Raw genomic sequence first — 25,985 nt, forward strand, 5'->3', positions numbered from 1 at the left:
TTAATTGAGCAGATACTTTGCATTTGCAAACAGATGGCTCTTTGGCTTCATTTATTTCTTATCTGTGCAGTGGGGATGATTTTCTGACAGATAGCAAGGAGAGGGGGAGGCAGTGGGGGAGGGAAGGAAGGGAACAGGGAAGATGCATTGGAGGCCCCTTCCTGCCCCAAATGCTGCCTTTGCGGTCTTCCAAGGGGGAGGATGGGACCCACCCAACCGGAGGGGAGAGATTTCCTCGGGAGGTCCTGCTGTCCTTGATTCCATGGCAGCCTGGCACCACGGAAGGCCTTCACCCTTCTGTTAGAGAACCGGTGGCTTCATCCCCTTGGGGAGAGAGGGCAAAGCGCCACGTGGCAGGGTTCATGCCTAGCTCAGTGGTGAGGAGGTGACTCCAAGAAAGACATCTAGGGAGGGTTGAATCTCTGGCCAGGCTCTGAGATGTCGGCCTTCAAAGCCTCATGGTGCTGGGATCAACCTTTCATTTTGCAGGGAGGAGTCGTCTCTAGACCAGCCTTCCTTGACTTGGTGTCCTCCAGACCTCCTGAACCTCAGTTTCTTCCTGTCCTTGGTTTGCATGGTCCATACTGGATGCAGGACTGGGAGTGGAAGTCCAGCCTATAGGACAGTGATCGCTAACCTTTTGCCGTCGTGTGCCAAAAGTGGGGGGAGCATGGGGGGGTTGCACGCACGCATGCCCACATCCATAATTCAATGCTCCCTGCCCCCTCACACATGCACACATGACATACACCCCGTGCTTCCCCCGCTTTTGGCACGCGATGGCATGATGGGCCCAGTAGGGCCGTTTTTCACCCTTCCCAGGCTGGAGGCTTTCTTAGAAGGTGAAAACAGCCTCTCCCACTCCCGGGAGGCTGGAAACGGCCCGTTTCCCGACTTCTGGTGGAACGGGAAGGCCCGTTTTTCACTCTCCCCAGACCCCAGCGGCTTTCTAGGAGCCTGGGGAGGGCAAAAATGGCCTTTGCCGCCCCCCTGCGGAGGCCCTCTGGATGCCGTAAACAGCCCATTTGCCAACTTCCGATGGGCCCCAAAGGCCTGAAAATCAGCTGGCCGGCGTGTGCATGCGCACTGGAGCTGAGCTAGGGCAATGTTCACGTGCCCACAGATATGGCCGAAGAGGTTGTTAAAAAAAATGCTTTTGAAAGTAAAAAAAAAAAAAAAAGGCTTTGACGATTGCGTGACTCAGCTGGGCATGGGGAGGGGGGGTGGCGGCAGAGATTTTTGCTACCGGTTCTCCGAACCACCCGCCGCCATCGCTACCGGATCAGCCAACCGGGAGCATTTCACCTCTTTTCTATACTCTTTTTAGAAGGACTTCAACCCCTCAGCCTGCCTCACGATCCCATAGAGCAGTGGTTCTCAATCTTTATAGTGCTGCAACCCCTTTAATACAATTCCCCACGATGTGGCGACCCCAACCATAAAATTATTTTCGTTTTGAATTTATCGCGCCTGAAGTCAGACACAGCGATCTGAACTGCGTGCGTTTGCCTTGAGGACGGAGGCATTAAAGCGGAGACTCCTCCCCTATTAAGTTTATAGTGCCTGAAGCCAGATTAGGCTAGCGATTGGGAGTGATTGCAGCTGGCTTGAGAGGGAGACATCAGAGCAAAGATTTCTCTCTTTTTTAATTCATCGTGCCTGAAGCCGAATTCGGCTAGCAATTTGAAGAGCCTGCAGCTGGCTGGTGGAGTCAACCATTGGAGCGCGATTCTTCAACTCGCAAGTATACTTCCCATATTTCCGATGGTCTTAGGCGACCCCTGGCAAATCGTCATTCGACCCCCAACGGGGTCCCGACCCACAGGTTGAGAACCGCTGCCATAGAGGAAGAGGAGGAGGAGGAGGAGGAGGAGGAGGAGGAGGAGGAGGAGGAGGAGGAGGAGGGGATGGTACTAAGAAATTGGTGTTGAATTTGTGGCCACATATGAAGACCTTCTCCAGCTCAGTCTTCCAAGCGGTCTTTTCCTCAACATCACCACAATCCAATCCATGGAAGTTGCTTTCATGGCCAATAAGTCTTCTTTTCTTGAAAAGTTGCTTCTCCCTTTCCTTGAGAAGTTTGAGGGCTTGTCAATATTCCCTGGCATGAGTGATCATTCGGCCAGTGGAGGGGGCCTGCTCCTAGGAGTAGCCACTTTGGCATTTGACAGCTGTGCTTCTTCTTCCTCCTCCTCCTCCTCTCTTCTCCTTTCTCTTCCTCTCCTCTTCTAAAGTTCCTCCTGCTCATGCATCCTCCTCCTTCTCCACATCTACCCCCCTTCCTTCTTCCTTCCCAGGGGACCAAGGGTCTTTCCTCTCTTCAGCCTCCAAACGCAGCGTTCCCCAAGCCAGAGCCATGATCCCCTCTGCATTGCCTCTAATGCAACTTAACAAGATAGCAGGGCTGAGACCGCACAGCTGTATGATCTGCATGTTCTGATGGAGAGGGGGGAACTGGCTGCGCTGTTCAGGAGCAATTGTTTGCCTTCCCTCTGTGAAATCCTCAGCCTGGGGCTTGCTAAAACTGGTTTGATTACTTGTGGTGTGCAAAAAAAAAAAATAATTGTGTTTTTTTTTAATCCACTCCTGTGTTTTCCAGCATTCTGTCTGGAGGCGGAAGAGAGAGAGAGAGGGAGGGAAAGAGAGAGAGAGAAGAGCCTGTTTGCTCTTCCCAGATCTTAGCAAGCAGATTGGCTGCTTTCCCAAAGAAGGGGATAAATTAAAAGCTGGAATGGACTCTTCTCCGAAGCAAAAGCTGGGATGGGTTTGCACCAGGCCACATGCTGGTTTATTTATTTATTTATTTATTTATTTATTCAAATTTATATACCGCCCTATCTCCCGAAGGACTCAGGGCGGTTCACAGGCAAATAAAACAGCATATATATACAAATTAAGAAACCATTAAGAAAACATATTCAAAAAGCCTGATTATTAAAATAATATAGATATTAAAACCAATTAAAACCCCTATAAAATTTAAAAATTTAAAATTAGAAAATTTAAAAAACTAGTCCAGTCCCGCGCAGATAAATAGGTGTGTTTTAAGCTCGCGACGGAAGGTTCGGAGGTCTGGAAGCTGGCGGAGTCCTGGGGGGAGTTCGTTCCAAAGGGTGGGAGCCCCCACAGAGAAGGCCCTTCCCCTGGGCGTCGCCAGACGGCACTGTCTAGCTGACGGCACCCTGAGGAGTCCCTCTGTGAGAGCGCACGGGCCGGTGAGAGGTATCCGTAGCAGTAGACGGTCCCGTAAGTAACCCGGCCCTATGCCATGGAGCGCTTTAAAGGTGGTTACCAAAACCTTGAAGCGCACCCGAAGGCCACAGGTAGCCAGTGCAGTCTGCGAGGATAGGTGTCATACGGAGCCACGAGGGGCTCCCTCTATAACCCGCGCAGCCGCATTCTGAACTAACTGCAGTCTCCGGATGCCCTTCAAGGGGAGCCCCATGTAGAGAGCATTGCAATAATCCAGGCGAGACGTCACGAGGGCGTGAGTGACCGTGCACAGGGCATCCCGGTCTAGAAAGGGGCGCAACTGGCGCACCAGGCGAACCTGGTAAAAAGCTCTCCTGGAGACGGCCGCCAAATGATCTTCAAAAGACAGCCGTTCATCCAGGAGGACGCCCAAGTTGCGCACCCTCTCCATCGGGGCCAGTGACTCGCCCCCGACAGTCAGCCGTGGACTCAGCTGACTGTACCGGGATGCCGGCATCCACAGCCACTCTGTCTTGGAGGGATTGAGCTTGAGCCTGTTTCTCCCCATCCAGACCCGTACGGCCTCCAAACACCGGGAAGGTGTTTGAGGGAAGGGTAAACAAACGCTTGTCTCTTGGAAAGCAGCAGAAGACCCCTGAGGACGGGGCTTGAAGGTCTCCCTTGGGAGCCCAGGTGGTAGATGCAGATAACAGAATACCAGAGTTGGAGGTCTTCTAGTCCAGTGGTCACCAACTGGTGGTCCGTGAGAATATTTTGGTGGTCCGCAGAAAAATTATTTGCATTTTTTATATTGCACTAAATCAGGGATCCTCAAACTATGGCCCCTGGGATGGATAAATGCAATGAATGTTTGTGTTGCTGCAGAAAGTCTCCCCCTCCGGGGTCTTTTTGTGTGGGTTGGAGGGGGGCAGAAATTCCGACTTGGGGTCTGCTTCAGCCTCCTGGTGTGGGGCTTTGGGCAAAGGCTGGAGGGAAGTGCTGCTGGTGGTGAAGAGCCGGAGGATCTTGTTCCAGTGGGACTGCCTCATGGCCTGGAACTGGCTGACCACCTCAGCCCGCTGAGCCTCCAGGTGCCGGTACCTGGCCTTGCACTCCTGCAGGTCTTCCCTCTGCTTGGAAAGCCTATGCTCATAGTCCTCAGTGAGGTGCTTCTACTAAGCCTCCTCCTTGGTCAGATCCAATTTGAACTGAGCTTTTTTGCCAGCTCTTTCTCATGGTGGCTGCTTAGCTACAACAACTGGTGAGGAGGCGAGGAGTGGCTGGCAGGGGTGGGGTGGGTAGAGGCTGGCGAGGTGCCCCTCAATGTGAGTGACATTCAGTTGGCCACGCCCACCCAGTCACATGACCACCTAGCCATGCCCACCCAGCCGGTCATTAGGCAGATCATATTAGTTCTCTGTTCAATTCTGGAGCCGACTGGAAGTCTGGTTCCCCCATCATAGTCTCCTCCTAGCACAGTGTCCTTTTTTCTCTGCTGACTGGAAGTCTGGTTCCCCCCACCATAGAGTCTCCTCCTAGCGCAGCGTCCTTTTTCCTCTACCTGTCCTAACTGAAAACCCTATCAATTGTGGAGCCGACTGACAACAGGAGCCGCAGCAGAGGGATGAAAGAGCCACATGCGGCTCCAGAGCCCCAGGTTGCTGACCCCTGCCCCAGACCAATGACGGTTAACCATTTCGGCACCGAGTGCTGAAACTGGAGGGCATGCGCCGGAACCCGGAAGAGAGCAGTTGGCATGTGTGCAGCGGCCAGCTGCTCTTCTGGGCTCCATCGCGCACAGGTGCGCTGGCCACCTTCTCTCCTCCGGGTTCCAGCACATGTGTGCCAGCCAGCTGGTTCAGCGTGCATATGCGCGACGCATCCCAGAAGAGCAGCTGGCAATGGCGCACGTGCCCATAGAGAGGGCTGTGTTCGCCATCACGGCCCTAGACCATTCTGATTGTCCAGTCTGTTCTTAAAATCCCCTAGTGATGGAGAACTCACAGCTTCTGATTAATTGTTCTCACTGTCAGGAAATTTCTCCTTATTTTTAGATTGGTTCTCTCCTTGGTTAGTTACCATCCGTTGCTTTTGTTCTGCCCTCTGGTGCTTTGGAGAATAACATGAGCCTTCTTCTCTGGGTTAGGCAAGATAAGCCATGATCAGGCAAGTGAGTGTGAGAAGGGATCCCTCCCTGAAGTCATACAACACCATGCTGGTCCCCACCAATTCTTTTCATCTCCTTTAGGCTCCCAAATACTCCTAGTTCTCCAAGCAGATCAGCCTTATGGCTTGGCCCTCAATTTATTAGACAGGAGGCAGAATTAAACCGCATTTACCCCTTACCCTAAGTCAGGATCTGTTGTAAATGTTGGGCTTTGGTTCATTATGTTACACTAAGCTAAAAACAAGACATGCTGTCGCTGTGGCTTAGCACCATGTATGGACTGTGTCTTTGGAATTAAACAATCCTAGCTTGAGCGGAATAAAAGGTAGGCCTCCTTGGTTTGAGATGTATTGGTGGCCTGAAATTCTTTGTAGGCATTTGGGAAAGCAGGTGACAAGCAGGTGACAAGGGCACCACTTTGCAATAACGAACTGTTGGCATTGTTGTGATGTCATATGGCGAGGTTCACCATTGTGGTTAGAAGAGGACGTGAAGCTGGAGGTGCTTGGAGCATGATGGAGGACATCTGACCAGGATACTCAAGTACCGCATTCCTACAGTGGACATGGGGGCAGACCTCAAGGTATCTTCCATTCTATGTTTCTGTGACATGAAGAGAAAACCAGAGTTCGCTTCAACGCATGGACATCCAGGGATGTTCTTCAAGAAGCCACTTGCATTACAGTTACCCTAATCATGAATGTTGCCCAAAGCCATGACCTGGGATTAGTCTGTGGTTGTGAACTGTGTGTAGTTCAGCGCAGTGGTGGCATCTTCTGCCAACCAGAGAACAAGACCATATAACCTTGGCATCTTAATGGGCAAGCTTCCAACAGAATTCAGCTCTTGTAGCAACTCTTCAAGCCATGAAAATGCTCAAAGCTTTCCATTCCTTCCCTTGCTTTTATTTTATTTTAATTTTTTTTTAAAAAAAAAGAGAGCTGTTGAAAAGAAAACAAGCCACCCACTTTGAACCTGGGAGATTGTAGCTTCATGGCTGTGAACATCTAATTATAAGGCGTGCAGGCTGGGGCGTGTTGGGAGAGTATATAGATTATCTTTTTGGAGACTATATAGCAGGGGTCTCCAACCTTGGCAACTTTAAGCCTGGAGGACTTCAACTGAAGTCTTCCAGGGCTTAAAGTTGCCAAGGTTGGAGACCTCTGCTATATGGGTTGCTTCTTTGGGATGAAGCTGGCTCACGGTTGGCCCTGCCATGCCTTTATAACACACACAGAGAGACAGACAGGCGCTCGGGCATACACACACACACACAAAAAGAAAAGATTCCAGAATTGCCTTCCTGCAAAAGTTGGGAATTTGCACTTAAATAGGTTATATAGATCTTAATGGGCAGCCAACCACCTGGAGGTTTTTCTCCTTCCTTCCCAACTCAACTCAAAAGAATAGATGACTCATTACCAGCTCCCATCTCTCCCAAAGTTTACCTTAAATGACCTTCCAACACCTCTGTAGCTGGCACAGCCTTTGATTGCCATATGAAAGAAAAGCGAAGGTTGGGGGTGGGCTGGGTGGATTCTAGGGGAAAGCTTTGCTTTGGAAGGCAGTGGGTTTCTTTTTGTTTTGCTTCTGGGCCCCTCCAAGCTCTGAAAGCTTGATCAACAATTGCCCCCCCTCCTCCCTTGAAGACCCCTTTTCACCTTCAGATTTTTAAGACTAGAAACTTTAGTTTAGCTTTGTCTTGTTTCCTTGAAGTGGAGATGAGATGGAAGCTTCCTGGATGCTGATTTTTGATAGTTCTGTTTTTAAGAGGGGGGGGATTGATCGCTGGTATTGAACCCCCTCCTCTTTGTTGGCAGCCTCTCAGATACTGGAACACCACTATCGTGTCTCCCATAATCCTTTTTATTAAACTAAAAAACGGTAAAGGTAAAGGTTCCCCTCGCACATATGTGCTAGTCGTTCCCGACTCATCTCCGTTTCAAAGCCGAAGAGCCAGCGCTGTCCGAAGACGTCTCCGTGGTCATGTGGCCGGCATGACTCAACACCAAAGGCGCACGGAACGCTGTTCCCTTCCCACCAAAGGTGGTCCCTATTTTTCTACTTGCATTTTTTTACCTGCTTTCGAACTGCTAGGTTGGCAGAAGCTGGGACAAGCAACAGGAGCTCACCCCGTTATGCAGCACCAGGGATTCGAACGCTGAACGGCTGACCTTTCAATTGACAAGCTCAGCATCTTAGCCACTGAGCCATCGCGTCCCCACTATTAAACTAGACATATCCAATTCCAGCAACTGTTTTGTTTGTATGTTTTAGCCCCCAACCCCCTAATCGTCTTGGTTGCCCTTCTCTGCACTCTTTACAGAGTCTCTAAGCCTTTTTTCTAACGTGTTCCAGGGTGCTCCGTGGCCCTGGCTTCACCTCCACCTCTTTCCGGCCCCTGCGTCCCTCTGGGACCAACCCAGGTGCCCTCCAGCTCGCTGGGGAGGCGGCAGAGCCATGCCGAGGGTTGCAGGATCCGCGGAGGGCTGGGCTGAGGGTTTTTGGTTTTTGTTTTTTAACGGCAGAGGCATTACCATATGGAGCCCATAAATTAAGCCATTGCAGGAAGCCAACGGTAGATTTATATGCTTTTGCGTGCCTGCGAGCCTCATTGAACCTAAGAGCTTTGTGGCAACGGCAGCCGCCGCTGCGTTCAGCGCAAAGCATTCATCTTATTTAGCGGCTCTGGCTTTAGAGGACTAATCCTTAAAAAAAAAAAATTGGATCAGCCATTAAAAAAAAACACAACCACCCTCTTTCTATTTATCAACTGGAGAAGGCCAGGCCTTCGTAAATCAAAACGTTGGGGGGGGGGGAAGAGACAGGGAGCCCTTTTTCCTTTCATCTCCTCTTGCTTGTCACCCCCACAGCTGACAAGTTCCGCATGCGGGTCCTGCCTTATATAGGAAAAGCTTGCTCTGTTTTTGTTATCTTTGGATTGTCTTTGGGGAAGAAAGGGAGGGAGGGAGGCGGGCAGGCAAAGCCAGGAGCTGGGTTACGTGTTTGTTTTGTTTCTTCTGCAAGACACACGCCTTTTACTATGAAAATCAGGGCGTTGTGTGATCCAGAACCACAACAACAGTGGTGAAAATGCCAGGTTTGGTCACAGATTGTGTGTGTCGGGGTGTGTGTGTGTGTGAGGCAGAATCAAAGAAATGAGAAGAAGCCATTGGCTGGCATAAGCCAGGCTCCTTAAGTCCCTGGGCATACTTTGGCATGATTAAATCAGGGAAATTGAGAGAGAGAGAGTTTGAATCTCTAGGAAAGTGAGATTTTTACACTCTGTTGTAGTCTATCTCTGAAAAGTGAGGGAGAAGGCTGGCTCTTTTGTCCTTTGGAAAAATGAAAGCTGAAAACCACAAGGGTGTCACCTGGAAGAGACCATGGTGAGGTCTACTTTTCACTGTGATAGCGTTCAATCAGGCGGTGACTAGTTCAGAGTTGTTCAGAGTAGGAGTTACGAGCCGTAGCAGGAAAAAGGAAGGGCCCAGAGCAGGGTTTTTCAAAGTTGGCAATTCTAAGAGGTGTGGACATCAACTCCCAGAATCACCCAGCCATCAGGAGAATTCTGAGAGCTGAAGTTCACACTTCTTAAAAGTTATCAAGGTTGAGAAGAAGTGGCCCAGAGGTAAGGAAGGGTAGATCTCTAAAGATTTATTAATATGATGATTGAAAACAGCCACCTCCTCTGATACTTATTGGTACTTATTAATACACAGTTAATAAAATGAGAAAGTTCAGTTTCCATACCTGTGTGAAATGACCACCTCTTCACGTGTGTGGGCATATATACACACACCCACACAGCCCAACTCTTGTTGGAAATAAATGAAAGTACATCTGTGTCAAACTCAAGGTGGTTTTGAAAGGTGAAACAAGGACTAGCTGGGAAGGCCACACCTTTGTTTATTGTGTTCACCTGGCCTGGAACACCTTGTCTCTTTGATTCTGAAAGTGATGTGGGTCAGGACTTAAGAGTTCTCACCAAACCAGTGAGGAGGCTTCAAGGTGTTCCTACTTACAGAGGTCTAAGCTGGGAGGAGTTGAGCATCTTCCATCAAGAGTTGGGACAGAGGACCTCCTTGGGTCTGGGTTTTGTCGAGGGGTCTTTGGGGAGGGTTCCATAAGAGGGTCTCATCCTGGACCGCCCATTAGAAAGATGCTTGCAAAAAGTCTCTGAAGACACACTTTAACTTCTTCAGATGGGCCTGCTAATCTCATACTCCTTGCAGCTTATCTTCTTTGACAATTTGGGGACTTCATGCCAGTTCTATATCATGTGTCTCACTGGTGGGTTTCAAAATTTTTTACTACCGGTTCTGTGGGCGTGACCTGATGGGTGTGGCATGGCTTGTGGGCATGGCTTGGTAGGCGTGGCAGGGGAAGGATACTGTAAAATCTCCATTCCCTCCTGATCAGCTGGGACTCGGGAGGCAGAGAATAGATGGGGGCAGGGTCAGTCAGAATGTTTACTACCAGTTCTCTGAACTACTCAAACTTTCTGCTACCGGTTCTCCAGAACTGGTCAGAACCTGCTGGAACCCACCTCTGATGCATCTCCAAAAGGCAGTAGCCCCTACCTAGCACAAAGATGTTGCTTACAGGTATGGTCTGGTGGAAGTTCTCCACCATGGCATCTGCCCAGATCTGAGAAAGTGGCCTGGTTCACATGCTGTCCTCCAAGAAGGGTGTGTGGCTGGGTTTAGTTTTGGTTTCGCATGACTTATCATCTTGGACAGTGAATGATGAAAGATGCTTCAGCAAGCATGGATCTGGGTGATGTTTGCCTCTGGTCCATGTCAAGCTGGAAGGAGCTCCAACTTCTGCTTGTGGGAGAATCTTCTTCCCCTTCCCACCTCCAATTGCAGGGGGAAAAAAAAATCAGCTACTCTTCTTTCGAGAGCTCAGGTGAGGTTTAGCTGTGGCCTCCAGTGTCCAGATCGGTGGTGGGTTTCAATTTTTTTTTACTACCGGTTCTGTGGGGCTTGGTGGCTTGGTGGGCCTGACAGAGGAAGGATACTGCAAAATCCCGATTTCCTCCCGATCAGCTGGGACTCAGGAGGCAGAGAATAGATGGGGGCGGGGCCAATCAGAATTTTTACTACCGGTTCTCCGAACTACTCAAAATTCCCACTACCGGTTCTCCAGAACTGGTCAGAACCTGCTGAAACCCACCTCTGGTCCAGATGGTGTCCACTAACCCCTTTCTCTCTCCCTTCTTTTGATCTAGGCCCCCCTCCTGCCTTCAGAGGCGTCTTGTGCAAATCCAGGGGTGGCAGACGAGACTGCCCAGCGTCCTCCGGGCACCGCAGAGGGCACGGCTGCGGGAAACGGAGCCAGGCTGGACAGCAGGGCCACGTTGAATGTGGACGAAGCAGCCCCACCAGCTACAAGTAAGTGCTGTGTTGATTGCTACACCAGGGGTGTGTATATGGGCGTCCATGGAAGTGTGCGTGCTTGTAAACCAGTGAGAAATACGCAAAGTCTCGCCTGCTGCAGGTAATGGAGAGACGGGTCAGTGTCCAGACTGGAAAAGTGACTTCTGATTGGGAGGGCAGGGAGATGTAAAAGGGGCAAATGTGAAAGACTCTTTTCACTCGGGGTGTGTATGTGTGTGTGTGAAGGGCTTAGTCTGGAGCGGTTCCTCCCTTGGTGACCGTATGGTGCCTGGTCTTTCTGTAAAGATGGTGTGAGAATATCCATCTGGTTCAGTTCCAAGCCGGAAGAAAGACACCGGAGACATGGAGGTTGATTGGAAAGATGGTTTATTGATGAAGCAGAACCACCAAGCCCATGGGTTCTGGGCAGCTGGCCACATGGAGGTTTTTTATACCATCCCTTGGGCTTTGTACTTGAACTTCCTGTTCACTTTCCATGCATGCGCCTGGTCTCAAAACCATGGCTAAATAGGACATCTGTACGCCTTGCCAGGTGGGCGGGCCCACCTGCGATCTCCGCTACCGGTTTGCCTGAACCGGTACAAACCGGTTGAATGTCACCACTGGAGAGACTGGTCTCCTGGACGTGGGAATGTGTTTTGCTTTGGAGAAGTTTCTTCCTGCAGCCGCTCGGCTTAAGTCCAAATCTCTGCAACTCAGACAATTCATGATTTTGCTAGAGACAGGAAGTCCTTGACTTATATCCATTGGTTTAGTGCGAGTATTCAAAGTCAGCACCGGAAAGAGACTTCTCACCGGTCCTCGCACTTACAACTGTTGCAACTGTTCCCAGGGTCACGTGATCAGAATTTGGGCGCTTGGCAACCAGCCTGCATTTACGACGGTTGATCATGCCGGGGTCACATGATCTCCATTTGCGACCTCTCACCCCACCCCCCACCCCCGAGGGCTTCCGGGATAAGTTTGGGCTCGATTGTTGTAAATCGAGGACTACCTTTATATATGCACAATGGCTAGCCATCCCATCTTCCTCTCTGCCTCCACCCCTTCTCTCGGTGGGCAAATGTTGCAAGAGAAGCCGGGATGGCACAGGAAATCTGCAAAGGGAAAATTCTTCTGGCTCCCTTCCACTCCCCCCCTCCCACTTCAAAAATTTGTGAATGAAGCCCTCCTTTGCACCATCAAATACTTGTCTGGAAGCCTCTGTGATCCTTGGACAAAGACCCCCTGATGGGCAACGGGGGTCCCCCAGGGAGGGAATTTCTCCGCTGGCCTCTTGCAGCTGAAAGGATAGACTTTTGCAGGAAGTTCAAGACCAACATTCCAGCAGGCGCTTTTCCAGAAAATATTTTATTTATTCCCCCCTCCCGCTGCTCCGCCTCCCTTTGGGAGCAAGCAAGGCGGCCTTCCCATCACACGCTTTCCCAGAGTGACCTTCACTCCAGTTTTTCCTCAGCCGGCCCCATTTCTCTCTCTCCCCCCCACTTCGTGCCAGCCAGCCAGCCCTGCAAGAAGGGGGCATCTAATTCTGCCCGGCTTCTTTGCCTGCAGTGCAGCTGGCAAGGGGCACCCCCTTCCTTCTCCCCTTCCCCTTCCCCTTCCCCCCCCCCACTCCCGATCTCAGGCTCTGTCCTGGCTGAAAACAAAACTGCTGACTTCTCAGACAGATTTCAGATGGTCCTCTGGGAATCTGGAGCAGTCAGCATGGGAAAATGTGTACTTTAAGGTGCTTCTCCCCCACCCCCAGCCTTTCCCAAAACTCTGTAATTTTGCCGCATAGGGTTCAGCTACCAAATTTTCAGGGCAGGGATTCCTAAAAAACAAACAAACCATGTTTGATTCCCCCCCCCCCCTTCCCTTCCTTTGCCTATCCATCTCCTGGCACAAAGAAGAAAGCTGGTGATTTCATGCGTGTTAGGAGCAAAAAACGAAAGGCACCCTTCTGTTTTAAATCCCTATTTTTTTGTTTTTAAACCTCTGTAGAATATATCTCGGGAGATTTCTCCCACTTGCAGATGCAGAAAATTAACGGTGAGCAGGACGAAAGCCTATTACGGGAGAGATTTTCAACCGGCACCTTAAAGACGGGTGGACTTCAAGTCCCAGAATTCCCCGGGCAGCAGGCATTATGAGAGAGACATTCTATGGGGCTTCTCGGCTCTCCTTAACGACCGCAGCTGAGCCCAGATTTTACGTTGCTAAGGGAGACATCCATTCAGTGAGTTTTGTCCCATTTTAAGACTTTCCTCGTTGTTAAGTGAATCTGGCTCATGACTTCGCTTGTCAGAGGGTCCCAGAAGGGGATCACGTGACCCCAGGGCAGACTGTAGCTGCCATAAATATGAACCAGTTGTCAAAGCGTTGAAATGTAAATCATGTGACTCTGGGATGTAAATCATGTGACTCTGGGAATGCTAGAAGGGTCGTAAGCATGGAGAATGGTCGTATGTTTCTCTTTTCAGTGCCATTGCAACTGAACGGTCACTAAACAAACTGTTGGAAATTGCAGACTAGGGAGGCTTTCTATGGGGCTTCCCCACCCATGTGATTTCCACAACAGCTGGGAAAATGCTTTTTTTTGGGGGGGGGACTACAAAAGTTGTTCTAAGTGAGTTTTGCTGCTTTCTCCAAGTCCTGAGAGGCATTATAATTATAATTTTCAGCGCCTCCGGCAGATGGCACCCACACACCCTGAGCAAATAATCCAGCAAAGTTAGCCAAAATGCAAAGCTGGGACCCCCTCCCTCCCAGCTCCCTCCCCCCCCCCACAGGTCTGCTTATCTGTGTGGACACCCTGCTGCTAGGCTGATCTGACTAAAGTCCCTCTTTGTTGAAATGTCCTCCAGCTACTTTGTTTGTGTGTGAAGGGGAGGCTTTTATAAGGCTTTCCTAAGGGCCTGTTTAAAAAGAAAGAAAATCCAAATTTGCAGAGGTCCAGATCCCTCTCTCTCTCTCCTTGCCCTACTAAAGTCTGGGGGAACTTCCAAGCTCAGTTCATCTTTGGAGGGGGGGCAGTCAAGGAAATGCCTCCCACCCCTCACCCTCTGTAATCTGCTTGCTGGCTTCACCCCTCGCTCCTCTTGTGTTCCAGCCGGTTGTTGCAGACCGCACAAACCAGGTTTTAATGCTGGTGGCTTCTTGAGCAGATCCTGGTTGTACCAACAGCAGCTTCGAGCCCCAACGATGTCTGGGCTGGCACCAAACCAGCAAAGCCCCTTTAGCAGTGGTTGGATTCAGCCAGTTCGCACCACTTCGGCAGAACCGGTTGTTAACTTTCTGAGCAGTTTGATGAACTGGTTGTTGGAAGGAATCATTAGGGCAGAGAACCGGTTGTTAAATTATTTGAACCCCGCCACTGCCCGTTAGCCGTGCGCCAGCTGGACTAAAATACCACCCGTCAGAGATGCGCCAGTTGGTGGGCGCAGTTAAATTGGGCTGGAGTTTGGAGGCGCTCTGTGTGTGTGTGTGTGTGTGTGTGTGTGTGAGAGAGAGAGAGAGAGAGATGCGGAGCGCTTTCCTGAGCGGGTGCAGAGTGCCGACAGCTCCCCCCTCCCCAAAATCAAAGCCTCGCCGGCGTCTACCAGTCTGCCTGCCCCCCCCCCCCGGCCCCGCTGCGTTCCGCTTGGCCACTGGCGAAGGGGGCTCCGCGGCTGAGCCGCCTTCCCAGGAGGCGCTCCCGCGTGGGGATCCCCCTCCCCTGCGTGCTCCCCTCCCCCTGGTTCTTTCCCGCGGCGAGGCCCCCGCGGCCCGGTTGGAGCCGGTGAGTCACTCGGTGGCGGCGGCACAGGAGCAGCTGGGCTGGCTCGGGCCGGGCCCCGCGGCGGGCGGGCGGGGGGACAGGCGGGCGGGGGAAGCGAGCACAGCAGCAGCAGCAGCAGCAGCGCCAGAAGCAGGAAGTGGGGCAGGCAGGGCGGGCGAGCCAGCCGCCAGCAGCGAGGCCGAGGGCTGCCGTGCGCCTCTGCAGCTCCGCCCGCTGCGCGCCCGGGAAAGTTGCGCCGGCTATGGAGGAACGGAGGAGTCCCCGCTGGGCCGCCCGGACCCCCGGCCTGGGTGAGTGAAGGAGGCGGGCGGGCAGGGAGGCTGGGGATGCCCGCAGTTCTGCCATGCCGGCGCTCTCGGTGCCCGCCGTGTCCGGAGGGCCGGGCACCGACTTCCCCGAACCCGAAGAGGGAGGGGAAGGGGAGGGGAGGGTGACGTCACCCGGAGGGGGCTCTCTGTGCGTGCTCAGAGGCTCTGCCTTGCCTCCCCCCCACCATCCAAGCCTGGCGTGGGCGGCTTGGAAAGCGGCCGGGGATGCTGGCCGCCTGCCTGCCTGCCCAGAAGAAGGAGCGCGCGCCGCGGCCGCTTTTGGAGAGCTCCGCGCCTTGCTTGGGGAAGGGGCGTCCCGCTTGGGGTCGGGATCCCGGCTTGGCAAGGAAGGGAGCCCTGCGTGCCTACCGTCCCTGTCCTAATATTCCTTTTTTTACTTAACTCTTTTCATGTATCCAAATTATGTTTATATACTTTTACCTGTTATCTTATGCATGATTGACAAAAATAAATAAATAAAAAAGGAGAGACCGTGGCGAAGAGCCGGTTGCTGAGCAGGGGAGGGGAGGGGAGGGGGGGATGTGAGAAGCGCCGCGCTCTCCGGCCCGGACGCGCATCTGCCTGTCTTGAGCGCTTTCCTCGCATGCCCCCCCCCGGCCCAGGAAATCCGCCTCCCCCCTCCGGGAAACCTCTGGCGCGTCTGTTCGCCCGGGGAATTCCCCGCCACGGGATGATGAATGGGCAGCGGTGCCTCGCAAGTGGCGAGCGATCCTCGGGCGTCCCGTTTCGCTTGCGGGGGCTTCCAGCTGTTGACGTCTGCGGCGCGGGGGTTGGGGGAGAGGAAGACCACCCCCTTCCCCAGCTTGAATGCGCCCCCCCCCCGGCGCAGCCTTTTCCTCCAGGCGTGTTTTCGGAGTCCACTTGGAAAGAGTTTCTAGTCTCCGTAAAAATCCGTGAAAGAATCCTATAAGGAAATTGCCGTTTTTCTGCATTAATCTTGCCGGATTGGACAAGAAGTCCTGGATTTAGAGTCGGTCTTCTTACTTTTAACACGTGTAGCGGGCAGCGGATTCTGGCAACCGGTTTAAAGTTGCTTCAATTTGGGGAGTTTAAAAGCCAGATGGTTGGAGGTGTGGAGGGGGGCCGGGGGGGGCGGAATAGTGTTACAGAATAGCATTCAAAGTTCGTTTTTCTGTTTTTTGCCTCTTCCCTTCCAAGCGTGTCCAAGCTGGTTTACAAAGCGGAGCAAGAACCGCCGCAGTTTAAAGTAGAGTTAAAAGCAAACCCTCCGGTACATCTGCATCAAAAAGGAAATAAGTGAAACTTAAAATGCTAACAGGAAGGTATATATTAAAAAAAAAAAGGAGAGGAAAAACTGCACAGTTCTTTTTTTTTTTTTTTTTTTTGCTGAAGGCTTCCCAGCCCCTTTACAACAGTGGCTGCAAGAAGCGTTGTGTTTTCTTCCGTCCTGGTGAACGGTTTGTGTATGTTGGTGTGTATTGTGAATCAGCCCAGAGTTTGCTGTATATATTCTCCACTTTGGATCAGAGGGTGAGGAGTGGGGTATTTCTCACCCTTGGTCACTTTTAAGAGAGGTGGACTTCAACTCTCAGAATTCCCTGTGGCTGGGGAATTCTGGGAGTTGAAGTCCACCTCTCTTAAAGTGGCCAAAATTGAGCAACACTGGCTTCAGAAGATATTCACAGTTTATTTTCCTGACCTTCTTTCCCCTTAGCAATTTCCCAGGAATGTTTTGTCCTCTTGACCTAATCCAGCCCAATTTTGAAAGCAAGCATTCTTTTGCTTGCTCATTCCCAACAAACCCCACCTTCCAAAAATTGGGTCCTATTCTGCTTTTTTATAGTTATATAGAGTTGCCCTATAGACTGATAGTGCTGAACTGCTCTCCGTCATTTCTTTCATAATTTAACGTACTGTTTTTGTAACTTAATTTTATAATTGGCTCCAAAGGGAGGAAAAGCTTTACCAAATAAAAAACGGGGATATCTTAAAGATGATTAGAGAGGGGAATTGGTAAGGCCATCTGTATGGCAACGGAACAGTAACAGAATTGGAAAAGGGACCTTGGAGGTCTTCTAGTCCAACCCCCTTTTCAAACAGGAAACTATACAATTCCAGACCAATTGTTGTGCAGTCTCTTCTTAAAAGCCTTCAGTGATCCAGCACCCACAATTCCTGAAGGAGAACTATTCTACTGGTTCAATTGTTCTCACTGTTAGGAAATTTCTCCTTAGTTGTATGTTTTTCTCTCCTTGATCATTTTCCATCTATTGCTTCTTGTCCTGCCTTCAGGTGCTTTAGAGCAGGGGTCTCCAACCTTGGTCCCTTTAAGACTTGTGGACTTCAACTCCCAGAGTCCCTCAGCCAGCTTTGCTGGGAGTTGAAGTCCACAAGTCTTAAAGGGACCAAGGTTGGAGACCCCTGCTTTAGAGAATAGATTGACCCCAGCTCTTCCTTGTGGCAGCCCCACAAATACTGGAAGACTCTTATCATGTCATCCCTACTATTTCTTTTCTCTAAACTAGCCATACGTTTCATAAGTTTCCTCATATGTTTTAGAATGCTCAAAAATTCTTAAAGGTGCAGTGAAACTGTGCTGGTAGACTCTGGATGGACCACAATGTGCAGTGGTGGGTTTCACTTACCTTTGCTACTGGTTTGCTCGTGCGCACTCGCTTCGTTCGTGCACGCCACTTCTGCACATGCGCAGAAGCTTTTGCGCATGCACAGAGCATATCCGATGATGTCCGGGCGGGTGGGCGGAGCCTCCCACCACTGCTGCCACCAGTTTGCCCGAACTGGGGGAAACCGGTAGCAACCCAGCACTGAATATGTGGCTGGGGAGTTGTGGTCCCCTTGTTGTTCAGCATCGATGGGACAAGTGTAGGAAGATGCCCTTTAACAAAATATGTTGTCAACTGTTAGTAAAACATTGGCCAGGAAAACAGGAAAGTGTCAGAAAGAAGCTCAAGATTTCCCTGTCTTGACTTTCTTTGGTTTAAGAGGAACGCTGTCAGGTTTCCAAGATTTTTCAAGATAGCGTAAAATAAGAGTTCGGTTATTAATTGTGGCATGTTTCCTAGCACATTGGGCTGAAAGTCAAAGAGGCTTCTTGTAGAAGCCAAGGTGATGTTGGTGGCCTCTATTTGTAGATGGCTTGGACGTTCCGAAGGAAAATGGTTGGCCTGAAAGGACCACTTTCAAAGATGATGGAAGTTCTCAAAGCAGCAGTTAAAGCCTTGATCAGATGGGCTTGCTTGGGTAACAGAATTGGTTAATAATCCAGATCGGGTATATTGACCATCAATTGTGTTGTAAATGTTGTACCTTGATGAACGTATCTTTTCTTTTATGTACACTGAGAGCATATGCACCAAGACAAATTCCTTGTGTGTCCAATTACACTTGGCCAATAAAAAATTCTATTCTATTCTATTCTATTCTATTCTATTCTATTCTATTCTATTCTATTCTATTCTATTCTATTCTATTCTATTCTATTCTATTCTATTGTAAGACATGGCCGAGGTATTATCTCTTAGATGCAAACCATGTGGTTATGGCTTCCTCCATAAACCATGGTTAAAAATGAAGACTTACCAACTTCCCCCCTAACAATTTCCTGAATTGCATCTCAGCGGCCTTCCGTGGGAGAGCTGCATCTCTGCTGTCCTTGAATTAGGGGAGTAAACGTGGTTAGCTCCCCACCCTGTTTCTTGGATTACAGCTGAGTGTGGTATTTGAACATTGTGGTTGTGGTTAGCAAACCTTGATTTATGGCTTAATGCGATGTGTGCACCCAGCCAGACTCCCTGGGCCTTCTGCTGCCAGTTCTCAGGATGTGTGGGCATGGGAGATGGGTGGTTCCCTAAATTATCGAAATAGAGAAATAAATCTCCATCTTCAGGCGACCGTTGGCATGCTTTGATGCTTTGGGTGGAATTGAATTCGCCAACGCTCCGGTGGTTTTCAGTTGAAGTTCAGAGGCCAAATCAAAGGCAACGTTTTCCATTCTCCTTCTTTGAAACATGTGAATCTCCTCTGGCTTTGCAGGGCACCCTGTCTGGGTTTTCCCGGGCTTCCCTCTGCAATGTAGTCCTTGACTTACAGCAGTTCGTTTAGTGACCGTTCAAATTTACGATGTCACTGGAAAAAGTGACTTCTGACCATTTTCATGACCATTGTAGCATCCCCCGTGGTCACGTGGTTTGCATTCAGATGCTGGACAACTGACTCATATTTATGACGGTTGCAGTGGCCCCAGGGTCGTGAGCTCCACCCTTGAGACCTTCTGATAAGCAAAGTCAATGGAGGGAAGCCAGATTCGCTTAAGAACCATGCTACTCTTTTAACGACTGCAGTGATTCACTTAGCAACTGAGTCCTGGTGGCGCAGTGGTTAGAATGCAGTATTGCAGGCTAACTCTGCAAACTGCCAGGAGTTCGATCCTGACCGGTTCAAGGTTAACTCAGCCTTCCATCCTTCCGAGGTCGATAAAATGAGAACCCAGGTTGTTGGGGGCAAGAGGCTGACTCTGTAAACAGCTTAGAGGGGGCTGTAAAGCGGTATATAAGTTTAAGCGCTATTGCCCTTCCATCAATCCATCATCCATCCATTATGCGCAGTGGTTAGACTGCAGTATTGCAGGCTGACTCTGCCCACAGCCAGGAAGTTCGATCCTGACCGGTTCACGGTTGACTCAGCCTTCCATCCTTCTGAGGTCGTTAAAATGAGGACCCAGATTGTTGGGAGCAAGTGGCTGACTCTGTAAACTGCTTAGAGTGGGCTGTAAAAACACCGGGAAGTGGCTTATAGGTCTTTAGTGCTATTGCTGTTGCTAACTCTGGCAAGGAAAGTTGTTAAAATGGGGCAGAACTCACTCAACAAAATTTCTCACTGAACAACATCAATGCTGGGCTCGGTCGTGGTCGTATATGGAGGATAAGCTGTAGTCAGAAGGGCCCAAACCTGACTTCTTTCAGCTCAGGTCAGTATCCGTCCCGCGTCAAATAGAGGCTCTTGCCAGGGAAGGTGTTTGGCCCAGTTATGGGAGTCCGTCTTGCTGTTGCTGCCTGTTGAGCTGCAAGACCGGACACCTACTTCACTGGGTGGGGCCGGTGCTCCTGGCTGGGTAGGTGAGGAGCTGGCCGTTGTGTCTCGGTTCACACCCTGCTGGGCAACAGGGAGGGAGGCGGATTGGCTGGTGTCGTGTCCCACTCCTCCGCTGACGGCCGGGTCAGGGAAATCCGAATCAGGCTTGCCTCTGCAGCTCTGCCCAAAGTCCTAGCAAAGTCCTCAGAGCAGGCAGGAGACCAGTAAGTGACTTCAGCAAGATAAGTTCGACTTTGCCTGACTCAGAGACTGCCAGAAAGCAGATCCTTTATATAGGCCATGGGGTGTGGCTCCATGACTCAGCACTCATTAAGGCCTGCCCCTCCCTTCCCTCTGTTGCCTCCGCCTCTCCAATCTTCTGATGCGAGGGTCACTCCAATCAGCTGTTCTTGGGAGTAAACCCTCCTCAGGCTCACCTGCTGTGGATGAGGGGGAGGGGTCTAGCTGCTCCGTTTGCCTGGGCATGGAGTCAGGGCTGGGGCAGGGAGATGCTCCTTCTTCTGCAGTTTGTGGGGGCATGGAGCCAGGACTTGGGCCGGAAGGCATACATTCCTCAGTGTTGGGGAGCAGGTAAGAAGGCCCCGGCTGCTCTGAGGGCGGGCAAGACACAACAGCTGGACTCGGCTGTGGAAATCTTCTGCAACCAGGTCAGTGGTCAGGAGAGTTTCAGAGCCGCCCTGTAAAGCTGCTCCAGGTTTACGAACAGCTTCCACGACGTTGAGTTTGCATTTGTAAGCTGCCCAGAATCCGTGGGGAGTAGGCAAGGTAGATAACACAGGTGGTCCTCATCTTAGGACCACATCGGAGCCCCGGATTCCTGTTGCCAAGCAAGCAAGCAAGGTAGGTAGTTGTTAAGTGAGCTTTTTTCAGGGCTGAATGATCACTTTGGTCACTAAACGAATTGTTGTAAGTCGAGGACTACCTGAATATGTGTGTGTGTGTGTGTGTGTGTGTGTGTGTGTGTGTGTGTACATATACACACACATACACCTTGGCTTATGATGGACCCTTAAAGCAGGGGTCTCCAACCTTGGCAACTTTAAGACTTGTGGACTCCAGCTCTCAGAATTTCTCAGCCTGCTTTGCTGGCTGAGGAATTCTGGGAGTTGAAGTCCACAAGCCTTAAAGTTGACAAGGTTGGAGACCCCTGCCTTAAAGGATACTTATGGCCCAGATTTGAAGTTCTGATGGCCATCATACACACGCACACACGACACACACACACACTCCCCAAATCACATGACTGTACTTTGGGCACGGCATCCAACCTGCCTTGGTACTTTCTGCAACATCCCGTGGTCACATGACCTCAATTTATGACGTTTGTTGATGGAAATTGGTTTACTTCTGGTTTCCAGAATAAAAACCCAGTCCCACACCAAACCAAGGATTCACTTAACAACTGCTGTAAAAAAAAAAGGAAGTGAAATTGGCCATGGCTATTTGATGGCCTGTTTAACAACTATCACGAGAATGGAATGGAATGGAATGGAATGGAATAGAATAGAATAGAATAGAATAGAATAGAATAGAATAGAATAGAATAGAATAGAATAGAATAGAATAGAATAGAATAGAATAGAATTCTTTATTGACCAAGTGTGACTGGACACACAAGGAATTGTCTTTGGTGCAGATGCTCCCAGAGTACATAAAAGGAAAAGAGAGAGGGAAAAAATAGAAGAATAAACACATGCATGTGTAAAATCAGTAAAAAAAAAAGTATAACCCGGAGTGGGCAGGAATGGGCTTCTTTGGCTGCATAAGTTCAATTCTGCATTGTGCTCCGGTGGGGCTAGCAAGTTGGAACACAGAGCGTAGGGGTAACAGTAACAGTAGCAGAGTTGGAAGGGACCTCAGAGGTCATCTAGTCCAACCCCCTGCTCTAGGCAGGAGATCTCATACCCATCAGATGGTTGCCCAGTTCTGTTTTTGACAACCTTCAGTACTTTATTGAAAGCCTCCAGTACGGTTGCCCTGCACCACGGATGCTACTCTCCGATCTACAGTTAGAGAAGAGAAGCTACGAAGTGGGAGGTTTTTACCCCATGTGCACTAGCCCTTGGCATCGCCTCTTGTTCCTTTAAAAAAAATATTGCAAATATAGAGGGACGGCGAAGGCAAACAAGAGGTGAACTTGAATCTCAATGCCTCTCAAAAGCCCAATTGACTCGGGACGGTTTGGGAAAACCGCAAGGCCCTCCAAAGGCTCTCTGCTTTTCTGCACGCCTTTTGGATGGGAAATGCCTCTTTTCAAAGCGACCCCCGCACACCGCTTCAACCTTTCCTAGGTACAGAGGTGGGGGAATTGTGCAGAACCGAAGTTGGCAAGCCGGCCGGACTCTTGAAATTGGCAGGGAATGGAGCGTCGAGCAAGATCCAGAAACGGCGTGCGGCAGAAAGTGCCCAAAACGAACGTAGCAAAGGAGGACCGAGCCGTCCTGCACAAAGGAAGAACAAGAGAAACTCTGATTCGTTGGCAGGAAATTGCAGACAGGATGCCCAGCATTGAGTTGGCTTTGCAGATGAAGCTTGTCAAGGGCCTCGCGCCAACCGAGAGAGGCTGGGCCGGGAGACAAGCAGCCTGAAAAAGATGTTTTAAAAAAGAGAAATAAAAGCCTGTGCAATACAGAAAGGGGCGGGAGGGAAGGCCCCCTCCCCTGGCCCTTTGCCCAGTGATTAGATAGCCTTTGTGACTGCAGGGAGCCAAATTGTGACCAACGGTGGCAAACAGGAATATAGAATACAGAATAATAGATTTGGAAGGGACCTTGGAGGTCTTTTAATCCAACCCCCTGCTCTCAAGCAGGAGACCTTATGCCGTTAAAGACAAGTGCCTGTCCATTTCCTTCTTAAAAACCTCCAATGATGGAGCACCCACAATTTCTGGTGGCAAGCAGTTCCACTGGTTAATTGTCCTCACTGTCAGGAAGTTTCTCCTTAGTTCTTGGTTGCTTCTCTCCTTGATTAGTTTCCATCCGTTGTTTCTTGTTCCGCCTTCAGTTAACCTCCTGTTCTTTAACACTGCTATCATATCACCCTCGCCCTTCTTTTCACTAGATAAGCCCAACCCAATTCCTGCAACCATTTTTAACAAGTTTTAAACTCCAGGCCTGTAATCATCTTAGTTGCTCTTCTCTACACTCTTTACAAAGTCTCAACAGCTTTTTTTTAATGTGGTGAACCAAAACTGGATGCAGTATTCATATGTGTATTGTGCAAACCGGCATTTGTGCAACGGTGCGGTTCCCTTCCCAACACTTCCCCTCTCTTTGTTTTATGCATAGGAAGAATTAAGGAAAAGGAGGAAGAGTCTCTTGCCCCACAACGGCTTGGAAAATTGGCCCCATCCTGGCCAGGCTGTGTCTCTCTTAGCATTCTTTGCCCTTCCTGTATTTTCTGCCTCTTTCAATGGAGTTTGCAGGGTGGCCGGTAGGAGTAGAGCTGTCCCAGGTAGCCAGAAATCATCCAATAAGGGAGAAGAAAAACCTTTGGGGAAAAGATGATCATCGGAAATGGGTGTTCACCCCTCAAAGCAGGGGTGAAATCCAGCAGGTACTGACAGGTTCTGGAGAACCGGTAGTGGAAATCTTGCGTAATTCGGAGAACCAGCAAATGCCTCTTCTGGCTGGCTTCAGAATGGGGTGGGAGTGGGCATTTTGCAGTATGCTTCCCCTGGAGTGGGGTGGAAATGGAGATTTTGCAGTATCCTTCCCCTGCCACACCCACCAAACCACGCCCGCCAAGCCACGCCCACAGAAACGCTAGTAAAAAAAATTAAAATTTCACCACTGCCTCAAAGTGATTTGCGCGAACGACGGTAGAAAATCAGACTTGCATAGCAGAAATTCAGAGGTTGCAACTGTTAAATCACGAAATTTCGTTCGATCAGCCTCGCTGGCTGGGGGGATTCTGGGAGCTGAAGTCCACAGTGCACAGTTAAAGTGGCCAGTGTTGGGGCTCCCCTGGTTAATGCATTCTTTAAACCCTGCTTGCTTTATAATATTCAGCGGACCATTATTAAGACAAAGCCCTGGGAATGTACGCCACGTTTAGGCATGTCAGGGTAGTGAGCCGAGGCAGACCTTAAAGAGACACGTTAAATGTTTGCGAATGCCCAAGAAGGTGCCCCTGGGGGCTTTGGTGTGCGTGCGAGGCATGTGCCGGGATTCTGTGGGCTTTTGTTCCTGCCAGTGTATGTGCGGCTTGTGCACACACACACACACACACACACACGCACGCACGCAGGCTGGCTTCAAATCAAACAGTGGCTTTGATAAAGGCCTGGGGATGTGCAGCCTCCGTTCTAAGGTTACAGGTTGCCCAGCCTGGAGTGTCGTTAATTTGCCCGGAGTAATCCCAGAGCGGAGGGAGAGACCTGGGCAAGAACACCAAGGCCGCTGAACTCAGAGAAGGAATTTTTGTGGCTTGTCCCAACAGAATTCCTGGCGTGCTGTTAAAAATCCTCCCCCAGCCCCTTCGGGGAGGAGCGAAAGAGGCTGGCCCCGGTCCCTAGACGGGTGTGTGGGGGTCCTCTGCTTTTGCTCTTTCCACCCCACCCAATCCTCCACCCCCGCCTGCTTGGGGGAAGGGGGTATTTCTGCTGGGAAAGGTCTTTTTTTTTCCCAGAGGAGTTTTTTCCCCCCTGGTCTATCCTTTCCAACTTTGTCCTGATACTTGAATCCAAGATTATCTTGTCCAGATTGGGTGAGTCAGCAGACCAGAGTCAGTTTCTTTCTTTTTTAATCTTGGAAGCGAAGGCCCTGGGGAGGGTCACCCTCCCTGCCCATCCCAACTCCACCTCCCCCCCCACTCAAAGTGGGGCCCAGAACATGAGGGTCACCCGTTGCGAGAGGCAAAGGCTTGGCCTTGTCTTCTTGGGCCAGCTGCAATGTTGGTTTTATCCATTGTCACTTAGATTAAGATGTTTCCGCAGGGCGTCCAGTGGGGAGCACTGGAGCTTAAAAGGGGAGGCTGCTAAAACTCCCCCCCCTTAAGGTTGCAGGGGGAAACGTCCTGGCTGAAACCCCCCCTCGTATTCTAGTGCTTTTTGGATGGAGGAGGAGGAGGACCTGTGGGGATCTTGGTGGTCTCTTGATTGTTTCCTTGCAGACATTTCACAACCCAACTAGGTGACGTTATCAGTGCTAGAAGGTGGAAGGGATTATGGAGTGGAGGAGGAGGAGGAGGACTGTGGGGTCCTTGGTGCTCTCTGAGGTTCGTTGTTTCTTTGCAGACGTTTCGTGATCCATACTAGGTATCATCATCAGTGCTAGTGAGGGGTCACTAAGAAGAGCAGGGTCTTCTTCTAATCGCAGTGGTGCAAAATTGCAGTTATGTCTCCCCTACCCTGGAATTGTCCCTTGTCAGCTTCTGGGACATGGAGATGTGCCACATTAGATGGCAGTTTTGGTCCCAATTGGGTGATGGTTGCATCCCCTCTGCTGAGATCCTTCTCAGAAGCAGGTGAGCTTCACGCTGGGGCAGCCTCCGACCAGGTTCGGCTGCTGTCAATCTCCCAAGCCTCTTTCTGCTCCATCTTTGGTTGGCCGTGTGGCAGGAAAAGCTCCTTTTCTTTGCCTAACGTGGTCGTTGACCTCCTGCATTCACCAGGCCTCTATCTCCCGGTGTGCAGCTGCCTCTCCTTTCTGAAGTTGAAAATCCATTTAAGTCAAGAGGAGGAGAAATTATGGCTGCTAAGGCCCTTTGCATTTAACCGTAAATCCTCTTTACGGCTCTACCACGCTCTCTTAGCGGCATGATCGGGCTGTCGGGATATGCGAGTCTCTTCCCAAGGCAGGCCTGGGAAGGGAGCCCTCGCCTTTCCAGACAGACTTTGGGAATGATTTCTTGAATGGAGGAGGAGGGAGAGGAGAAGGAGGAGGAGAAAGAGGAGGAGGAGGAGGGGGAAGAAGAAGAGGAGGAGGATGAGGAAGAGGAGGAGCAGGAGAGGAGGAGCAGGAGGAGAAAGAGAAGGAGGAGGAGGGGGAAGAAGAACAGGAGGAGGAGGAAGAGGAGGAAGAGGAGGAGGAGGAGAGGAGTAGCAGGAGGAGAAAGAGGAG

At 50.5% G+C, this 25,985-nt stretch overlaps 1 protein-coding gene across 4 annotated transcripts in view; it reads left to right on the plus strand.

Annotated features, from left to right (window-relative positions):
• The window catches only part of GSE1 (Gse1 coiled-coil protein), a 273,191-nt gene that overhangs the window by 47,191 nt on the left and 200,015 nt on the right, over positions 1–25,985 (plus strand). For 2 of the 4 annotated variants that reach the window (XM_058155622.1, XM_058155623.1), the window contains exon 2: positions 10,593–10,755. In XM_058155622.1, coding sequence (XP_058011605.1) covers positions 10,593–10,755 — 163 coding nt within the window. Of the gene's footprint in view, positions 1–10,592; positions 10,756–14,634; positions 14,812–25,985 lie in introns of those variants that run through there. The other 2 variants (XM_058155624.1, XM_058155627.1) reach the window with 1 other exon arrangement.

This window comes from Ahaetulla prasina, chromosome 12 (assembly GCF_028640845.1).
Source record: "Ahaetulla prasina isolate Xishuangbanna chromosome 12, ASM2864084v1, whole genome shotgun sequence".
Taxonomy (NCBI): Eukaryota; Metazoa; Chordata; class Lepidosauria; order Squamata; family Colubridae; genus Ahaetulla; species Ahaetulla prasina.